The 18,093-nt window shown below is 46.7% G+C and overlaps 1 protein-coding gene across 1 annotated transcript in view; it reads left to right on the top strand.

The window, feature by feature from the left end:
* Positions 1-18,093, top strand: part of ANKRD31 (ankyrin repeat domain 31) — an 87,778-nt gene that overhangs the window by 51,293 nt on the left and 18,392 nt on the right. Inside the window, exons 15-19 of the mRNA XM_058656185.1 lie at positions 1,185-1,347; positions 5,234-5,346; positions 7,553-7,640; positions 13,577-13,673; positions 15,993-16,905. Coding sequence (XP_058512168.1) covers positions 1,185-1,347; positions 5,234-5,346; positions 7,553-7,640; positions 13,577-13,673; positions 15,993-16,905 — 1,374 coding nt within the window. The remainder of the gene's footprint in view (positions 1-1,184; positions 1,348-5,233; positions 5,347-7,552; positions 7,641-13,576; positions 13,674-15,992; positions 16,906-18,093) is intronic.

Here is an 18,093-nt window from a genome sequence, read left to right as displayed (position 1 = left end):
TATTAGAGGCTTTCTTTTCTCCAAAAGTGTGACAACCTCCTTCACCTACATTTCCTTTTCTGGTGATTTCTGAGACAGTTCGAGTAGCTTCAAGCTCCTAGGCTGGTTCATAAGCCTCCTTGGCAAGTAGTGCATACTTGAGTATAGTCCAAAAAGGATTTGATTCATCCATGTGTTTGCCAGTTCACTGTACAGTTTGTAGTGTAGCATGTTCCTAAAGCAACCCCTGCCCCTTTCAGTGTGCACTCCAATGGCTCAAGGATGTGCAGGCGGCTGTGTTAAAGAGATGGACCAGTCCTTTAGCGATTCTACGTTTGAGTGCAAGCGGCTGTAGCTGTGCAGCCTCTGGACTTGTGTTGTCAAATCTGGTAGCAACTACCAACATGTAGTTATTTAAATGTTTAATTAATTAAATGATTCATTAATTAAACACTACATAATAATGTTTAGTTAATAAAAATTTACCTCTTTAGTCACATTAGCTGCACTTAAAATGCATAATAACCACGTGTGATTAGTGGCTCTTATTGTAGAGCGCAAATAGAACATTTCATTGCTATAGAAAGTTCTGCAGACAGAGCTAATCTAGAATTGACCCACCTACCTGTGCCTTCCAACTATGCAGTCAGAGCAGCAGCCTGTCACACGTCCTGTATTCACCAGTGGTTCTGTTAGGAGTGAGGTCACAGCAAACAGTGGGTCGTTTACATCTGCCATAACATTTCATAAAAGCATTTGTTAACCAAAGTCTGAAATCTTTTTTTAAAAGATTTATGTTTTTATTGGAAATCAGGTCAGATTTACAGAGATAGGGAGAGACAGAAAGATCTTCCATTCACTGGTTCACTCCCCAAATGGCCCCAACAACTAGAGCTGAGCTATTCCGAAGCCAGGAGCCAGGAGCCTTCTCTGGGTCTCCCATACGGGTGCAGGATCACAAGGACTTGGGCTGTCTTCCACTGCTATCATCCCAGGCCACAAGCAGGGAGCTGGATGGGAAATGAAGGAGCTGGAACACGAACCAGTGCCCTCATGGGATCCTGGCACATGCAAGGCGAGGATTTAGCTGTTGAACTACCATGTTGGGCCCCTGAAATATTTTTTCCTGGATAGCTTGTAATGCTTGGTAGTGTTGTGAGAAAGTCAGGTGTCTGTAGAAACAGCTTGGAAAGAATATCTTACAGGCTGCTGAGATTCTACTGCAACACGGAGCAGACCCGAATCAGAAACATCAGCAGCAGAAGACAGCTTTAGATGAAGCGCACGATGAAAGAATGAGAGGGCTGCTAAAAGCCTATGGTGCTGTTGAGTCCGAGAGTAGAAATGACAGCAATGCTGCAAGCACAGGTATGTGTATTAGCGTTCTTCGTGTTCTTCAGATGTTTACGTGAAGGCCAGAGAAAGAGATCCCGAAGTGCCTGCAACAGCACAAGTTAGTACTGAGGACTGAGCCTGGGTCTCCCATGTGGGTGAAGGGACCCAGGAGTTAGGGCCGAGGACTGAGCCTGGGTCTCCCATGTGGGTGAAGGGACCCAGGAGTTAGTGCCTAGGACTGAGCCTGGGTCTCCCGTGTGGGTGAAGGGACCCAGGAGTTAGTGCCTAGGACTGAGCCTGGGTCTCCCGTGTGGGTGAAGCGACCCAGGAATTAGGGCCGAGGACTGAGCCTGGGTCTCCTATGTGCCTGAGCCATCACCTACCTCCCAGGGTGTGTCTTAACATGGAAGCTGGAATTGGGAGCAGAGCTGGGACTCTGGCACCAGATGTCCACCCCTCATTGTGCTTATCTGATATAAAAATAAAATATTCATATTTGTAATATATATTGTTTCATAACTAGGATAGATGTTTTCTATGTTTATTAAACACTTAGGAGCCATCATTTTTTTTTTTTTTTTTTTTTTTAAAGATTTATTCATTTTATTACAGTCAGATATACAGAGAGGAGGAGAGACAGAGAGGAAGATCTTCCATCCGATGATTCACTCCCCAAGTGAGCCACAACGGGCCGATGCGCGCCGATCCGATGCCGGGAACCAGGAACCTCTTCCAGGTCTCCCACGCGGGTGCAGTGTCCCAATGCATTGGGCCGTCCTCAACTGCTTTCCCAGGCCACAAGCAGGGAGCTGGATGGGAAGTGGAGCTGCCGGGATTAGAACCGGCGCCCATATGGGATCCCGGGGCTTTCAAGGCGAGGACTTTAGCCGCTAGGAGCCATCATTTTTTAAATTAACATTTTCAGATGTGATATGTAGATCCTATTAGGTTACATGCTGACATCAAACCTATTTCATTCATTGATCAAACTTGAATCTCCCCAATGTTGGTTTTGTAAAAAAGGGTTAGTGCAAATGAAGCAGATGTGTTTACTTGTGTCATGTCAGGAATGAGGTGACATTATGCAGAAGTCTTCACAGCCAAAATCTTCTTTTACTTCAGAGTTTGTGATGATTTGTACATTGATTAGAATTATATCAACTTACTTTGCAGGAATCTAATCTAAGAACATTCAGCATATGTGCTCCATGTGTATGTAATATTTATCAAAGCAAAAGGATATTTTAGGGTGGTGTGCAGCCTGGCACTGTGTGGAGCCCAGCTTGGTGTACAGCCCAGCTCAGTGTGCAGCCTGTGTGCAGACCAGTTACCATGCAGACCAGCTCGGTGTACAGCCTGACTTGGTGTACAGCCAGCTCGGTGTGCAGCCCAGTTCAGTGCACAGCTCGGCTCTGTGTATAGTCTGACTCGGTGTACAGCCCAGTTCAGTGTACAGCCCAGCTCGGTGTACAGCCCAGCTCAGTGTACACCCCAGCTCTGTGTACAGCCAGGCTCTGTGTACAGTCCAACTCTGTGTATAGCCCAGTTCTGTGTGCAGCTCGGCTCTGTGTACATCCTAGTTCAGTCTGCAGCTCGACTGCTGTGCGGACAAGCTCGGTGTACAGCCCGACTTGGTGTACAGCCCAGCTCAGTGTACAGTCCGGCTCTGTGTACAGTCCGGCTCGGTGTACAGCCCAGCTCTGTGTGCAGCAAGGCACTGCTACCCACCACAGTAGCAGTTTACTCTGTAAGACTGAGGTGGAATGCTGTTCCTCCATTCCTAACTGAAGGAGGGAGAAAGCCCCATGGCACACTGCTGCTCTGCCTGCTGCAGCATCATATCTCTCTGTTGAACAGCAAGGAAGAAAGGATTACTGATAGGGTTGGCCAGAGCCTGGGCTATTGATTGTGTCATATTTTACCAATGAAGTAGGCCACGTGTGAGGCAGGGTCAGGTTTGATAATTTTTTTTTCTCACTGTCTGCTAATCTGTAGTATTTCTGTAGGGTCTGGGCCCCAGAGTTTCTCTGTCCTGCCCAGCTGTTACTGAACTGCTATTCAGTTCTCATGGTTTAGATGAGTTCCATTTTCTGAAGATAGCTTGGCTGTTCTGTTATACAAAGTGCTACTTAGTCTCATGTATCTGTTGTTTGTTGTGCATATACTTCCTCAATCAGGTACCCCAGAGGGATGAGGGGTGTAGGGTACAACTATGATGCAGAGGAAGGGAGACCACTGGGAAAAGGGTTCTGGGGACTTCAGAGGTTATAAATCGTAGTCATGGTGGATAGAGACTGGACCTTGGGTCTGACGAGATGAGGTATTTCTGTGACATTGGACGTTGGACCTCTGTCCTCTTTGTAAAGCAGATGTAATGTACCATGTGCATCACAGCTTCCTGCGAAGAGCAAATGAGGTCGTTCACAAGCAGAGTAGCTGATGGGGCCTTGGTGGCTGAACTCCACATGCAAGCACCAGCATCCCATATGAACACCGGTTTGTGTCCCGACTGCTTCGCTTCCCATCCTGCTTCCTGCTGTGACCTGGGAAAGCAGTAGAGGATGGCCCAAAGCCTTGAGACCCTGCACCTGCTTGGGAGACCTAGAAGACACTCCTGGCTCCTGGCTTCAGATTGGCTCAGCATCAGTTGTTATGGCCACTTGGGAAATGAACTAGTGAATGGAAGACCTTTCTTTCTGTGTCTCTATAAATCTTCCTATCATGTAAATTGTTTTTTTTTTTAAGTGTCGTTGATCCAACCTATGGTCATGTTGGGTGGCTGGGTCCCCTGCTCTTCTCTGCAACGCAAGAAGGGATTCATGGACAAGGTGTGGATAAAGATCAGCAGAGAAACAAAGCTGAGCAACGTGCAGAGCTGCAGTGCACCCTCAGGAATCTGTGTAGGCAGGCACAGGCCGTCCTGTGTGGTCTGGGGATAGGGAGTGCTGGCCGTCCGGTGTGGTCTGGGGATACAGGAGTGCTGGCCGTCCGGTGAGGTCTGGGGATACAGCAGTGCTGGCCATTCTGTGTGGTCTGGAGATAGGGAGTGCTGGCCGTCCGGTGTGGTCTGGGGATACAGGAGTGCTGGCCATCCTGTGTGGTCTGGGGATAGGGAGTGCTGGCCGTCCGGTGTGGTCTGGGGATACAGGAGTGCTGGCCGTCCGGTGTGGTCTGGGGATACAGGAGTGCTGGCCGTCCGGTGTGGTCTGGGGATACAGGAGTGCTGGCCGTCCGGTGTGTGGCCGTCCTGTGTGGTCTGGGGATAGGGAGTGTTGGCCATTCTGTGTGGTCTGGGGATTCAGGAGTGCTGGCCGTCCGGTGTGTGGCCGTCCTGTGTGGTCTGGGGATAGGGAGTGCTGGCCATTCTGTGCGGTCTGGGGATACAGGGAGTGCTGGCCATTCTGTGTGCGGCCGTCCTGTGTGGTCTGGGGATACAGGGAGTGCTGGCTATGGTTGCTTACCTTATTACCTCAACACTCAGAGTGGGTGGCTGGAGTCCTGCTTTCCTTTGCTGTTTCTGGAGACATTGGCAGTGTCATGGAGTCAGGCATGTGATGGGATAAATGTGTCGGTCATGGTCAGTTGACTGTGACACAAGGAGCTAGTGGTTATCAGGGGTCATAGCTGCCAGCCATATTGGTTACTTTTAATGGACTCTGGTTCTATGTGCCAAAATCATGGAAGCTATGATTTTCTGCTGCATGGAAGGGTGCAGGGACCCCAGCCCCGCTTGCCAGCTTCCTGGGTACCCATAGCAGCGTGTGCTCAGTAACTGAGTCCTTAATCATCACTTGACAGTAAAGCAGTGCTCCATAGCACTGAGGTCCTAAAACCGTGGCTGTAGTGTATTCTTCCTGTGCTGGTCACCATTCAGATGGTACAATGAGGCTGATGTATTGCACTTTCTTCTTTCTGAAAGCAAAAACTCCTCGTGTTCGGTCAAGAAAGAGTAAAGGCTTTTTCTGTGATGACCACACTGTTGACCCACCTTGCCCTGCAAACCAAGGAGAATCCAGGGAAAATCTTCCATTGGTGAGTGAACACACAGTTCTGCTGTTGGCCTCTGGCGAGTGTTTCCATTTCAAGGACATGCTGATAAGATGGCTCAGCAGAACAGGAGCCAGAACCTGTGCCCTGTGTAGTGCAGAGCTGGGCGTCAGCTTGGTTGCTTGGCTATGTCTTGTCCCATAGACACTGCTGTTTGATACAGTCTCCACTTCTTCCCTGCCCCAACCAGGAAAAGACCCCAGTCTACCTGTCCTGAGTCCTGCAGTTGGTAATGACAATTTGCTGTGGAGCTCACCGTGTAAAAGTAGACTTGTACAACAGTAACACCACAAGTGCTCTGTAACATGCATCTTGATGGATAAACTAGCTCTCAGTTTGACAAAGCAGACTTGCTTGTGACACAAGATAGCCTCCCCAATAAAATGTCATTTTGAGTAGTACTCTGCTAGTATGAGCAATACAGAAAGATGTTCCTTTATCTACCTAACCTGTAGGTAGATGCTTCACTTGAGAACACGTTTAATGCTTTAGTTCCTTTTTACAGCCATAAACCTTTCAATGTCAACGAGTTTGGTGGGGTTTGGTTGCTTTGAATAGTTAAGTTTTATAGTTTCATTTTGATGCATTCAATAAATGACGGCAGTAGGACTGCTTTGCCAAACTAGTAGGTGATTTTTATGATGTGCGTTTTCCATAGCGTTGTGAGCATGAAAGCTTGGAGGACCTACACGTGCTGAGAGTCCCTCTGTGTGGAGAGCGTAGGAGAGAATAGACTGTGTCAGCACAAGGGTCACCATTTATGGAGCGGCCTCTCTGTGCCCAGCCACACAGGTACACACAGATAGAATCCTGCCCACAGGGTGTCCATCCCTTGAGGGAACAACACGTAAGACACCATACGTGCTAATGTGGATTTGTGCAACTCTGAAACCCTGATGTAGCTCAGAGAAGAGAGAAACTAGTATGGATTTGTCAGAAGTTTTGTGTGCAGATAGATTTAACCTAATAGTGATAATAATAAGCAACAGTTACTGAGGTCCCCCTTGTGCCAGCATGGTCCCTACCTGGGAAGAGATGGCGTCAGGTTTAACCCAGGCAGGCCTTCCAAGCAGCAAACTGTGCAGGCAAAGGCAGGAAGCTATGGTTAAGTCTCCTGTGTGTTTTATTTCTGAGGCCGTGTATGAGATTCTAATGCTATAATGCCCAAGGACCAACTTGTTGGACATATGTGAGTGTTTGAATATCACATGCCGAGTGGCATATTTTTCTCCTATACCTGTAGTTTTAATAGAAGGTAGTAGGGGGGCACAGCACAATGGCTCAATGGCAAAATTCTCACCTTCTACACACCGAGATCTCATATGGGTGCTGGGTTTTCTCAGCTGTTCCACTTCCCAGCCAGCTTCCTGCTTGTGGCCTGGGAAAGCAGTCGAGGACGGCCCAAAGCCTTGGGACCCTGCACCCTCGTGGAAGACCCAGAAGAAGCTGCTTGCTCCTGATTTCGGATCTGTTTAGCTTTGGCACTGTGGCCACTTGGGTAGTGAACCAGCAGCTGGAAGATATATATATGTATATATATATGCATCTCTGTAAATCTGATCTGCCTTTCCAGTAAATTTTTTTTACAAAAGAAATTGTTGAACTTTTATAGCTGCTTCTGTCTTTTTTTTAAGATTTATTTATTTTTATTGGAAAAGCAGATTTACAGAGAGAATGAAAGACAGAGAAGGAGGTCTTTCATCTGCTGGTTCACTCCCCAAATGGCTGCAATGGCAGGAGTTGAGCCCATCTGAAGCCAGGATCCAAGAGCTTCCTCTAGGTCACCTAGATGGGTGCAGGAGCTCAGACTTTGGGCCATCCTCTGCTGCTTTTTACAGGCCACAAGCAGGGATCTGGATGGGAAGTGGAGCAGCCAGGACTTAAATCAGTGCCCATATGGGATACCAGTGCTGCAAGGTGGAGGGTAGCTGGTTGAGCCATCGTGCTGGCCTGATTCTGTTGTTAAATTCTGTTTTCCTGGAGATCTGCTGCATAAATCTAGACATATTTAAGCCCACTTATTTTCAGATCTGCAATGTTTATACCATTAATACCATATCCACCTTTAAAAAAATGTTTTGAATGTGTTTTCAGCAGCATATTTTTGACCACTTTACTGTGTGCTTCTCTATGACTGATCAGAGAGCATAGCTGCTTGTTGTGAAGAAGTTTCTGGTATTTTCTCCAATAGCAACAGACTGTCAGCGCCATTCTACAAGACATCAGGGAGAAACAAGCAATGTTACTGGAGTTTGAAATCAGAAACCGTGACGACGCAGGTAAATAGGCCTGGTCATCTGAGACACCCGGGATCACACCTGCCTCATCCTAATGCACATGTTGTTTCAAAGCTCACCATGTCTGAAAAAAAGTGGTTTTTGAAAATGTGGAAATATTTAAGACATCAAACAAATCACTATTGAAAAGTCAATGACACAACACAGCGAGTGGTGTCGTTGCTGGTCAGGGTGCTGCTGGGTGTAAGCTGAGGCACCCCCATAAATGCAGAAACAGGCTCAGGTGTAGGTGGGAAGGACAAGCTGGAGTCTGCTGCTGTTTGTCTCCTCAGCTTGGTGAGTCAGAAATAGAAGTGGAGTGTGTACACAGGGGAGACAGAAAATCCTGCTGCCTTGCAGGTGCACAGCATGTCCGCGTGACTGTCCTTGGTGATGCAGAATAGCAAGCTGGATGTTGATCCCGATGTCATAATCTCAAATCTTAGCTGCATGTCCACAAGTGCCGTGAGACTGTTTTCTGATATATTCAGATCTCAGCTTCATGAATGATTCAGAGTAGCTTTCAGTCATAACTCAGTGTCTCCATGGTCTTGAAAAAGTGTTTCTTTTTGGTGCCAGAGTCCCAAGGCTTTGGGCCGTCCTCCGCTGCTATATTCCCAGGCCACAAGCAGGGAGCTGAATGGGAAGCAGGGCCATCAGGACTACAACCAACACCCATATGGGATCCCAGTGTGTACAAAGGGGGACTTCAGCCACTAGGCTACTGCGCTGGGCCTGAGAATACATCTTTAATTATCATTTGTAGGGCAGGCTTGGAAGAAGCATATTCTTTTAACTTTACTTTGGAAGAATTTTATTTCATTTTCAAAGACAAAGGAAAACTTTGCTGAGTATGCTATTCTGGGCCGACAATTTTTTGGTTTTAGAATCTGGACTATGTTCCTCCACTCTTCTGGCCTGTAGTTTCCTGTGAGAGGTCTCCTGTGAATTTAATTAGCATTTCTTTATATGTCAGTTGATTTTTTTCACTTGCACATTTAAGGGTCTTTTATTTATGTTTGATTAAAGAGCTTGATATTCATGTGTCATGGTGAAGATTGCTTTTGGTCAACCTTGTTGGGAGTTTTGTGCCCCTCCTTGACATTGCTTCCCAATTCTTTCTTCAGATTAGGGAAATTTTCCCTTATAATTTCATTGAATACACCCTTAGTCCCAGTTTATCTTTCTTTTTTTTTTTTTTAATCTATTTTATTGTATTGTTGTTGACAATCTTTACATAGTTAATTACAGTTAAAGAAAGAAAAAAAAAAGGTTCAGGGGGATAGGGAAGTGAGTAATACTATTATGTCCATATTGTTTCCATCTTGTATCTGAGGTAAAGGGGGATATTGAGGGAGAAGCCCCACCCGGTTTCCCACCCACCTCAAGTCCCGGATGTGGGGCATGCTCTGAGATATGTGCTCGAGTGGTGTTAATAGTTCTCTGGTTATGAATTGCTGCCAGTTTCGCTCGATGAGGTCATCCACTGATTGATATGGTCCATTATAAAGTCTCCGTTTGCCCCATACTTTGCTGCCAACATATAGCTGAGATGAATGATTGATCCGCTCCGTCTTCTGTCTTTTCTTGATTAGAGTTCTGAGTCCAGCATTTCGATTGGGGAGCTCTCCAAAGAAACTTTGAGGTATTCCCAGACTAGTTTCTTGTATGTTCTAGCAAGCACAGGGCCCGGCACAGTCCATCACCCCGATCAGCTGGTGGTTTCAATTGCTGGGTTGGTTCTGTTTTCGGTCCCGAGTTGCACTGGAACCAATGGGTGTTGCAGTCCAGTCTGGTTCGGCCCTTACATCAACCAGTGGGAGCTGCAGCCTAGGTTGGGGCGACCCACAATAACCCCCACGAGGCCCGCCCCCTACCCTGGTTTGCCAGTATGTGTAGCAGAGGACCAGTCTGTCCCCCATCCCATTTGGCTCTTGTACTTGTCAATGGGTATTAAGGCTTAGTTCTATCTAACCAACTCAACCATCCAGCCCTCACGGGTGTTGTTGAGTGCCTCTCTATTTAGCCATCCCAGCTCCCGTCCTAGTTTTCATGCCCTCCCACAGGAATAGTGACCCAAGAAGGGGGAACCCACTTTCCAGTTTATCTTTCTGCACCTTCTGGGACTCCCATAACTCTTATATTTGATGTGTCTTTCAATTCTTGAATACTTTTTTTAGCTTGACCCAGCTCTGCTTCCAGCTTTTTGTTTGTTTCCTCCTGGTGACAGGAAATATCTTCCAATTCTGAGATTCTTTCTTCTGTCTTCTTCTGTGCTGGATCCTAGCCCAGTCTGGCACAGCCAAGACCCAGTCCACACCCATGCTAATGGATGCTGCAGCCATGTCTAGCCCAGATCACTGCCCCCATTCCAGTTCTCTCGCTTACCAGTGAGAACTGCAGCCCAGCCTGGGCAGCACCTTAGCCCCCTGACCAGGATTTCTCCCAGCCACAGATCTTACATGTGCCGGCGGTTGTTCCGATCCAGTCTGGCATGGTTTAAGCCCCTTCTTGGCCTTTGCCATTTGATGACTGCCTTTTATTTCTAATGTGTGATAGTTTGTGTTTAAATATACAAAATTTCAAATTCTGTATCATAAAAATATTAGCCTTTTTCTCTTGTTGTTTTGACTGCTGTACTGCTTCTTAAACCCCCAGATTTCTAAATTTTTGTTCTCTGGTAACTGACACATTGGTTAGCCATGATTTGTGATTTTTTTTTTTTATGTGTTTCACTGCTTTTTAAGGAAGAAGAGGAAGAGCTGTGGGCTCTGGTATTCTTGGCTCGCCCTGCTGCTCTCCGGCAGGTGCCTAAGTTCCGTTCTTGTGAGCCCTTTTCTGAGACTCCTCTGAGCTGTCTGAGGTGTGGCCCTTTAGACCAGAGCCTTCTGTCTGGCTCCTCTCCATCCCCACCTTCTCTGTCTACAGCTCAGGCTGGTGCTCCCAGCTTCTCCGTCTACACAGTCAGCTTCAGCAGAAGCCCTCACAGAAAGGACACATGGCAGCTTTGCACTCCGTCTTTGGGACTCCTGTAGCCCTGTTGGGAGGGGGGAAATCACATCTGCTGCATTAGCAGTAGCCTTTTTTCACCCTGCTGTAGGAGTGTGCAAACACCTTATTCTTCACGGTCCTGCACCGTGTTTGCTCACGGTGCATTTTCTCTGTGAAGTGCAGTTGTGTCCTCTGAACAATCCCAGTCACCCGTCAGAGTTTGGCTGTGTCCACCCCATCCCCTCTGCTGTGTTTGCTGTGCTCCCTGTGCAGTCCTTGAGGAGCTGTTGTCCTTTCAGTCCAGTCCGTGCTGACAAAGCTGGGGACACAGCACACAATGGCTCACGTATTTGGACCCTTGATACCCATGTGAGAGACCCAGATGGAGTTCCAGTCTCCTGGCTTTGGCCTGGCCCAGCTTTGACTGTTGCTGTTTGGGAAAGGAACCAATAAATGGAAGATCAATCTCTTTCTCTCTCTCTCTCTCTCTGCCTTTCAAACGAGCTTTTTTTAAAATATTTTTTTAATTTCAAAAATTTAAATTTCAAAAAAGAAGAAATCTATAGAATATTTTAGGTTACTATATGAGGTTATCTTTACCTGCAGTTTAAAATTCAATTAGAAACCTCAGCATGACAGGGCTCAAAAGTTATTTAAAAGTGTTTATAAACAGATTCAACTTCTGTAATACACAGATGTCCAAATTCTTCCAGCCCTTGCGGTGCGGCCTGTGCCCAGCTGGTGTGCGATCAGACAAGCTCCGGCCGCTGTTTCTGCCATTTTACATCATTGCTCATATTTGTCTAGGGAGGCTCTTCAATCATGTCATGTCACTCTGGGATTTTTTCACATTATGTAGAAAAATGCTCATTGGTCAAAAAAATTAGGAAGCCCCTTAACAAAAGCCAAAATGAAACAAAAAAACATGCTGCTTAGAAGTAAGATTTAGGTTTTTTTTTAATCTAAGTATAATACCTGGCAGTTCTATACTTAGATATCTAGTTTGAGACATAAACTACATGATATATAAATCCCGTGCACTTGTGATAGGCAAAATCAGCCTTACTTGGGAAGCAAAGAAAGATAATAAGAAGATTTGATTATTGTAGTGGTGAATTTATACGCTCTCTAAGTAATTTTATCAAACGAGATTATCGAAGCATTGCTTTCTTTTCTAAATTTTTTTAAGATTTATTTATTTTTACTACAAAGTCAGATATACAGAGAGGAGGAGAGACAGAGAGGAAGATCTTCCGTCCGATGATTCACTCCCCAAGTGACCGCAAATGGGCCGGTGCTACGCCGATCCGAAGCCGGGAACCTGGAGCCTCCTCCAGGTCTCCCACATGAGTGCAGGGTCCCAAAGCTTTGGGCTGTCTTCGACTGCTTACCCAGGCCACAAGCAGGGAGCTGGATGGGAAGTGGGGCTGCCGGGATTAGAACCAGCGCCCATATGGGATCCTGGGGCGTTCAAGGCGAGGACTTTAGCTGCTAGGCCACGCCGCCGGGCCCCTTTTTAAAAATTTTTTTAAAGATTTATTTATTTTATTGGAAAGGCAGATGTACAGAGAGGAGGAAAAACAGAGAGGAAGATCTTCCATCTGATGATTCACTCCCCACGTGGCCACAACAGCCGGTGCTGCACCGATCCAGAGCCAGGAGCCAGGAACTTCTTTCCAGGTCTCCCACGCAGGTGCAGGATCCCAAGGCTTTGGGCCGTCCTCTCCTGCTTTCCCAGGCCACAAGCAGGGAGCTGGATGGGAAGTAAAGCTGCTGGGACTAGAACCGGCCCCTATATGGGATCCCGGGGTGTCAAGGCGAGGACCTTAACCATTACACTATCGTGCCGGGCCGGAGCATTGCTTTCAAAGGACAAGAACTGATAGCATGAGTCTAATGCTTAAGGATGTAAGAGGTGCTGTTGGGCCCGGCGGCATGGCCTAGCAGCTAAAGTCCTCACCTTGAAAGCCCCGGGATCCCATATGGGCGCCGGTTCTAATCCCGGCGGCTCCACTTCCCATCCAGCTCCCTGCTTGTGGCCTGGGTAAGCAGTCGAAGACAGCCCAAAGCTTTGGGACCCTGCACTCATGTGGGAGACCTGGAGGAGGTTCCAGGTTCCCGGCTTCGGATCGGCATAGCACCGGCCCATTTGCGGTCACTTGGGGAGTGAATCATCGGACGGAAGATCTTCCTCTCTGTCTCTCCTCCTCTCTGTATATCTGACTTTGTAGTAAAAAAAAATAATAATAATAAAAAAAAGAGGTGCTGTTACACAGTCCCAAGTCTTTAAAGCAGTAGATTCAGTAATCTACAGCAAAGAACACACAAACATACACAGTGTTAACACCTGTGTTAACAGCAGCTTTTCATCTCTGCAAGCCCTCTTGTTTGAAAAACGTTTGATGAATACAGAAGCTGCCCCAGAGTCCCACGCTTTATCCAGGTATGCCAAGTTTTGTCATGGGGGTAGCTCTCTCTAGGTACAACGTGTAGTGTTGGTTCCTGTATACCTCAGAACATCCTCACTGAGTAATGTAACTATTAAAGTCTTAATGGAAATTGATTTTTTTTTTTTATTTAAGAAGCATAATAAGAGAGTTGGGGAGAGCTCCCTTCTGTTGATTCGCTCAACCACATGCCCTCCACAGCTGGGGCTAACTCTGGAGCAGGAACTCATGCCAGTTGGCAGGAGTGGCAGGAACCCAGCCGCTTGGGCCATCGCTTCTGCCTTCTGGGGTCTGCCTTGTCAGGAGCTGAGTTCTGGCATCCAGTTGAAGTGCCCCAGTGTGGAGCACGGGTGTGCTGATCATTGGGCCAGATGCTCAGCCCTTGGAGGCTAGGATGTTAGTGCTGGGGAGGTGAGCAGGGAGTTAGGGTTTAAAAAAAGTAACAGTAGGGCTGACCCTGTGTGACCAATTGAAATGAACTTTTAATCTCTGGATGTCTAGAACAATACATTGAGAAGATGCTGGAGATCAAAGAGGTTATGGATAATGTGCTTGCAAAACAGAAAGCAGAAAGAGATGATCTTGCTAAAAAATACAGGTGAGTGAAAAAATAGAAGTGCTTTGTCATTTCTGGAATTCATGCATTTGATTTTGTGAGGTTGTCTGATCTCCACGGGGAATTACACTTGCCTGAAGATGGCAAAGGTCTTTCCTTAGCACACATTGGTTTTACGCATTGCAGTTTTTCCCACAAAAAGTGCCACAATTGCTTTCCTTCCAAGCAGTTGACTTGACAGAAAGAGAAGGAATCTTCCATTTGGTTTGCTCCCTGGACTGGTGTCTGCTGAAGCCAGAAATCCAGAGCCCCAACTTGGCCTCCTGTGTTGCTGACAGGGGCCCAAGGGCTGGAACTGCCCTTTCAAATGCTTTGATAAAGAGCTGGTTAGGAAGCAAAGCAGCCAGGATGTGTTGTAGGTGGCAGCTTAGCTTACTGTGATATAGCACCAAGTAATTCCTTCATGTTCTTGTCTAGTAATCCTTCAATACCTAATTATATTTGGGTTTTTGTTTGGTTGGTTGGTTGATTGACCTACTGTGTGATCCGCACTTTGCCTCTCTTGCCAGTGAATCGTTCTCCCTGGTTTACCTCCTGTTGGTGCCGGTGAGAGTTTATGTGCTGTAAAAGGTGGCTGACTACAGCTACAGTTTCCTCCAGAGCCCTGTGGCTCACAGCACACCTGTAGTTTCAGAAAGAGACTGATCTTGGTGTGAGCACTTTAGCGAGAGCACTTTTTAAAATTTATTTAATTTTTTAAAGATTGATATATATACTTTTATTACAAAGGCAGATACACAGAGAGAAGGAGATGTAGAGAGAAAGACCTTCTCTGTCTGCTGGTTCACTCTCCAAGCGGCTACAACAGCCAGCACTGAGCTGATCTGAAGCCAGCAGCTTCTTCTGGGCCTACCATGCGGGGACAGTGTCCCAAGGCTTTGGGCTGTTCTCAACTGTTTTTCCAGGCCACAGGCAGGGAGCTGGATGGAAGTGGAGCAGCCAGGAAATGAACTGGTGCCAATATGGGCTCCCAGCACTTGAAAGGGGAGGATTTAGCCACTGAGCCATCATGCTGGGCCCAAGAGATTTCTAAAAGCTAAAATACAGAAGCACCCATTCCATTAACCCTTAGAGTAATGATAACATTATGCATTCTTTGAAAAATACACCACACATGCAAAAACAGTAAAACACACCATTAAATATGTTGTAAAAACATGTTTAACTTCACAGATGCTCCTGAAGCGGTCTTTACGATCTGAGGTTTCAAGAAAAAGCAATAGGATATGCACTTCACTTTCCTATCAAAATTTAGAGCTGTTGATGTTGAATTCCAAGCAGAGTAAGCATTAACAAGAGTATATGTAAGTGGGAAAATCAGCAAACAACTGGCAGCACAAATGAAAGTTGGCTGGTTCAGAAAAAAAAAAGAATGTATTGTTGTGTTGGGCCCCTGCACCCACGTGGGAGACCCTGAGGAGGCTCCTGGCTCCTGATTTTAGATTAGCTCAGCTCTGGCCATTGTGCCCACTTGGGGAGTGAACCAGTGTTTGGAAGATCTTTCTCCCTGTCTCTCCTTCTCTCTGTAAATCTGCTTTCCCAATAAAAATTATTTTAAAAAATCTTTTAAAACATTCTCAGCATTAATTTCTGAAGCAGTGAATATTGATAGATACAGTCTGCATGAAGGAAAGCTGTTTGTTGAGTTTCTTGGTAATTCTTCAGCATAAGTAGGTCCTGAGGCCCAGGAAGTCTTGATTTCCCAGTGTCATAGCCCAAAGACAGGGCTGTGGCCTGTTTCCTCCTGTATCTTAAAGAGCCTGGGGCGTGTGTTTGACACCAGGACACAGCTGGTGTGGGCAGTCGCCAGGACACCAGGTGTCTCAGTGCAGGCTTCAGGTGCAACTACAGGACTCATTTGGGGAAGGGACTGAAGGGGTTGTTATTCCTGAGCCAAGGAGCTTGAGTGGAGTTTACTCCCATTTTTCCTCCCAGATTCCTCAGTTTAACTTTCCCACTGAAGCAGGATACTGTCCTGATCGCAGACTAGTAGAGATCTACATAAATGACCTTTTTTCTCATGGCTGACAAATAATGACCTCAAAATAAATCCATGCAGCCGCATTGTCAAAGCCTAAGAATGGCAAAGGCCTCCTTATATACAGGACTCTGCCCCTTGTGTGCGGGGCTCCGCCCCTTTGTGCAGGACTCCGCCCCTTTCAAAGGGGACATCCTGTGTAGCTAGTGCCCTTGGTGTCCTCAAAGCCACTTACAATTGAAACAGAATCAGACACCTAAATGACCTCTAAAAGCAGAATCCACTGCTTATGTGTTTGTCCTTTTTCCTCCTGCTTCCTGTAGGGTATCCATAGAGTCATTTAAACAGGGAGTTCTGAGAGAACAGCTGACCAACTTGGCCACGAGACAGAAGGACCTCTTAGCTGTGGCCAGAAAACAGAAAGAAATAAGCCTGAAAATTCAAAACTGTAAGAACAGTGCCTTGCTGCCTGGTTTTGGTGTAAGGAAACCGACCTCAGAAATCTCCAGTGAGGGGGATCTCCAGCAGGTTACCAGTCTGGAAAATTCTGTGTGGCCCCAGTCAGCTGCCCCCTGTCCTGATACTCTTGAAACTTGGAGTGGCAGCCAGAACACCAGTTTGTGTGCAGAGGTGGAGGTGAGGAGCAGAGAAAACGTGTTTGAAAACAAGGCAACTGCTGAGCAGGATTCCAGTGACCGAGTTTTGGATGGGTTAGTGAAGTCCAGATATCCCAACAGCCCTGAGAAGACTAAGCCATCGTCCCAACCTACTGCTGCTGCAGGTGTGAAATCTTCATACAGAGAGGACAATTTCACAGAGACTTCTGCTGACGGGCGTGGATGCTGCAGGCCCTCTGCAGAACCCACAGATGTCCGTCCACTCACTGCTACGTCAGGTGAAGACCTTTCTGTTGACAGTCTGCAGCAACGAAACAGGAAAGTTGCCTCCCAGCAGCACCCAAGAGTGGTCCCCAAGTGCCCCACACAGCAGGGTGCTGTCCTCTCAGGCAGCCATGCTGTGCACCCAGCAGGTCCATCTGGTAAGCCAGCACTTGCAACTCAGCACTCCAACGACAGCTGTAGCCACGCCTCCTCTTCTGGGGCTGGTCAACAGGAAGTCATCAGAAAGCCATTCCATCACAGCACAATTCCCAAAAAGAAATGTATGCAGATAAAAGACCTGATGTCTCTAGGAAGGATTCATCCAGGGGTTAACATTCTGGAATTCAAAACGCAGGTATCATGTTAATTATTTTTTCTCAAGGTCATGTGATTGTGGTAGTGGGTCCATGTTGCCCCGTGCAGTATGGGCCTCTGGCTCTGAGGAGGGAGATGGAGTGTGGCTCTGACTGGGGAGATAAGGGACTGGGCTTTCTGGATGGAGGGTCACATTGACTGTGTTCCTGGTAAGTGAAATGGTGCTTTTGTAATTGCCTGATACATCTCACCTCACGCTAGAATTAGTCCTGTAGCAACAAGAAGGATGTGAGAGCAATGTAGAAATAATACATTGTGCTGGCTTCCATGCCAGGGACTTGGAAGTGACTAGTATGCTGTGGAAGCATCCCAAAGAGTGGCTTGGAGTTTGGGTAAATGTGCCTTGTGGTGAGTGCATGACAGTATTGGAGAAAGAGGGTCTGCTAGGTGCCCCTACAAAGGAAGCACCCTCTCCTGTCTCCTCACATTCACCTTTACAAAGAGGAATTTAGAATGGCAGGACTCCCGAGTCCCTGCTTGCTTCTTTGTTTATGGACCAGTCCAACAGAAACCCAGACTGTTTGCAATTTAATTGGAATGACCTTTCTCCAGCTCTTCCCCTTTCTGGATACTCAGGCACTTCCTCTTTAGAGCTCCGGCATGGAATGGTATGACCCACTTAGTAACTTAATCTCACATCCCATAATGTTGCTATTTGCTTGCCTGTCAACCAGTGTGTTGGTAAGTAGTACTCACCTCAGACTATTAGGTATAAACTATTATGAATATTGATGTGTGTGTCTTGGTATTGCATAGATTTTTTTTTTTTTATAATCCATTTTATTGTATTGTTGTTGACAATCTTTACATAGTTAACTATAGTTGAAGGAAAAACAAGAAAGAGAAGAAAAAAAAAAAAGGTTCAGGGGGATAGGGAGGTGGGCAATGCTATTATGTCCATATTGTTTCCATCATGTATCTGAGGTAAAAGGGGATATTGAGGGAGAAGCCCCACCCGGTTTCCCGCCCACCCCAAGTCCCGGATGTGGGGCATGCTCTGAGATATTTGCTCAAGTGGAGTTAATAGTTCTCCAGTTATGAGTCACTGCCAGTTTCGCTCGATGAGGTGGTCCACTGATTGATATGGTCCATCATGAAGTCTCCATTTGTCCCATATTTCGCTGCCAACATGTAGCTGAGATGAATGATTGTCCTATTCTGTCTTCTG

Source organism: Ochotona princeps, chromosome 28 (assembly GCF_030435755.1).
Source record: "Ochotona princeps isolate mOchPri1 chromosome 28, mOchPri1.hap1, whole genome shotgun sequence".
Classification (NCBI taxonomy): domain Eukaryota; kingdom Metazoa; phylum Chordata; class Mammalia; order Lagomorpha; family Ochotonidae; genus Ochotona; species Ochotona princeps.
Note: the sequence above shows the minus strand (reverse complement) of the source record. Positions and strands in the feature narration are given on the sequence as shown.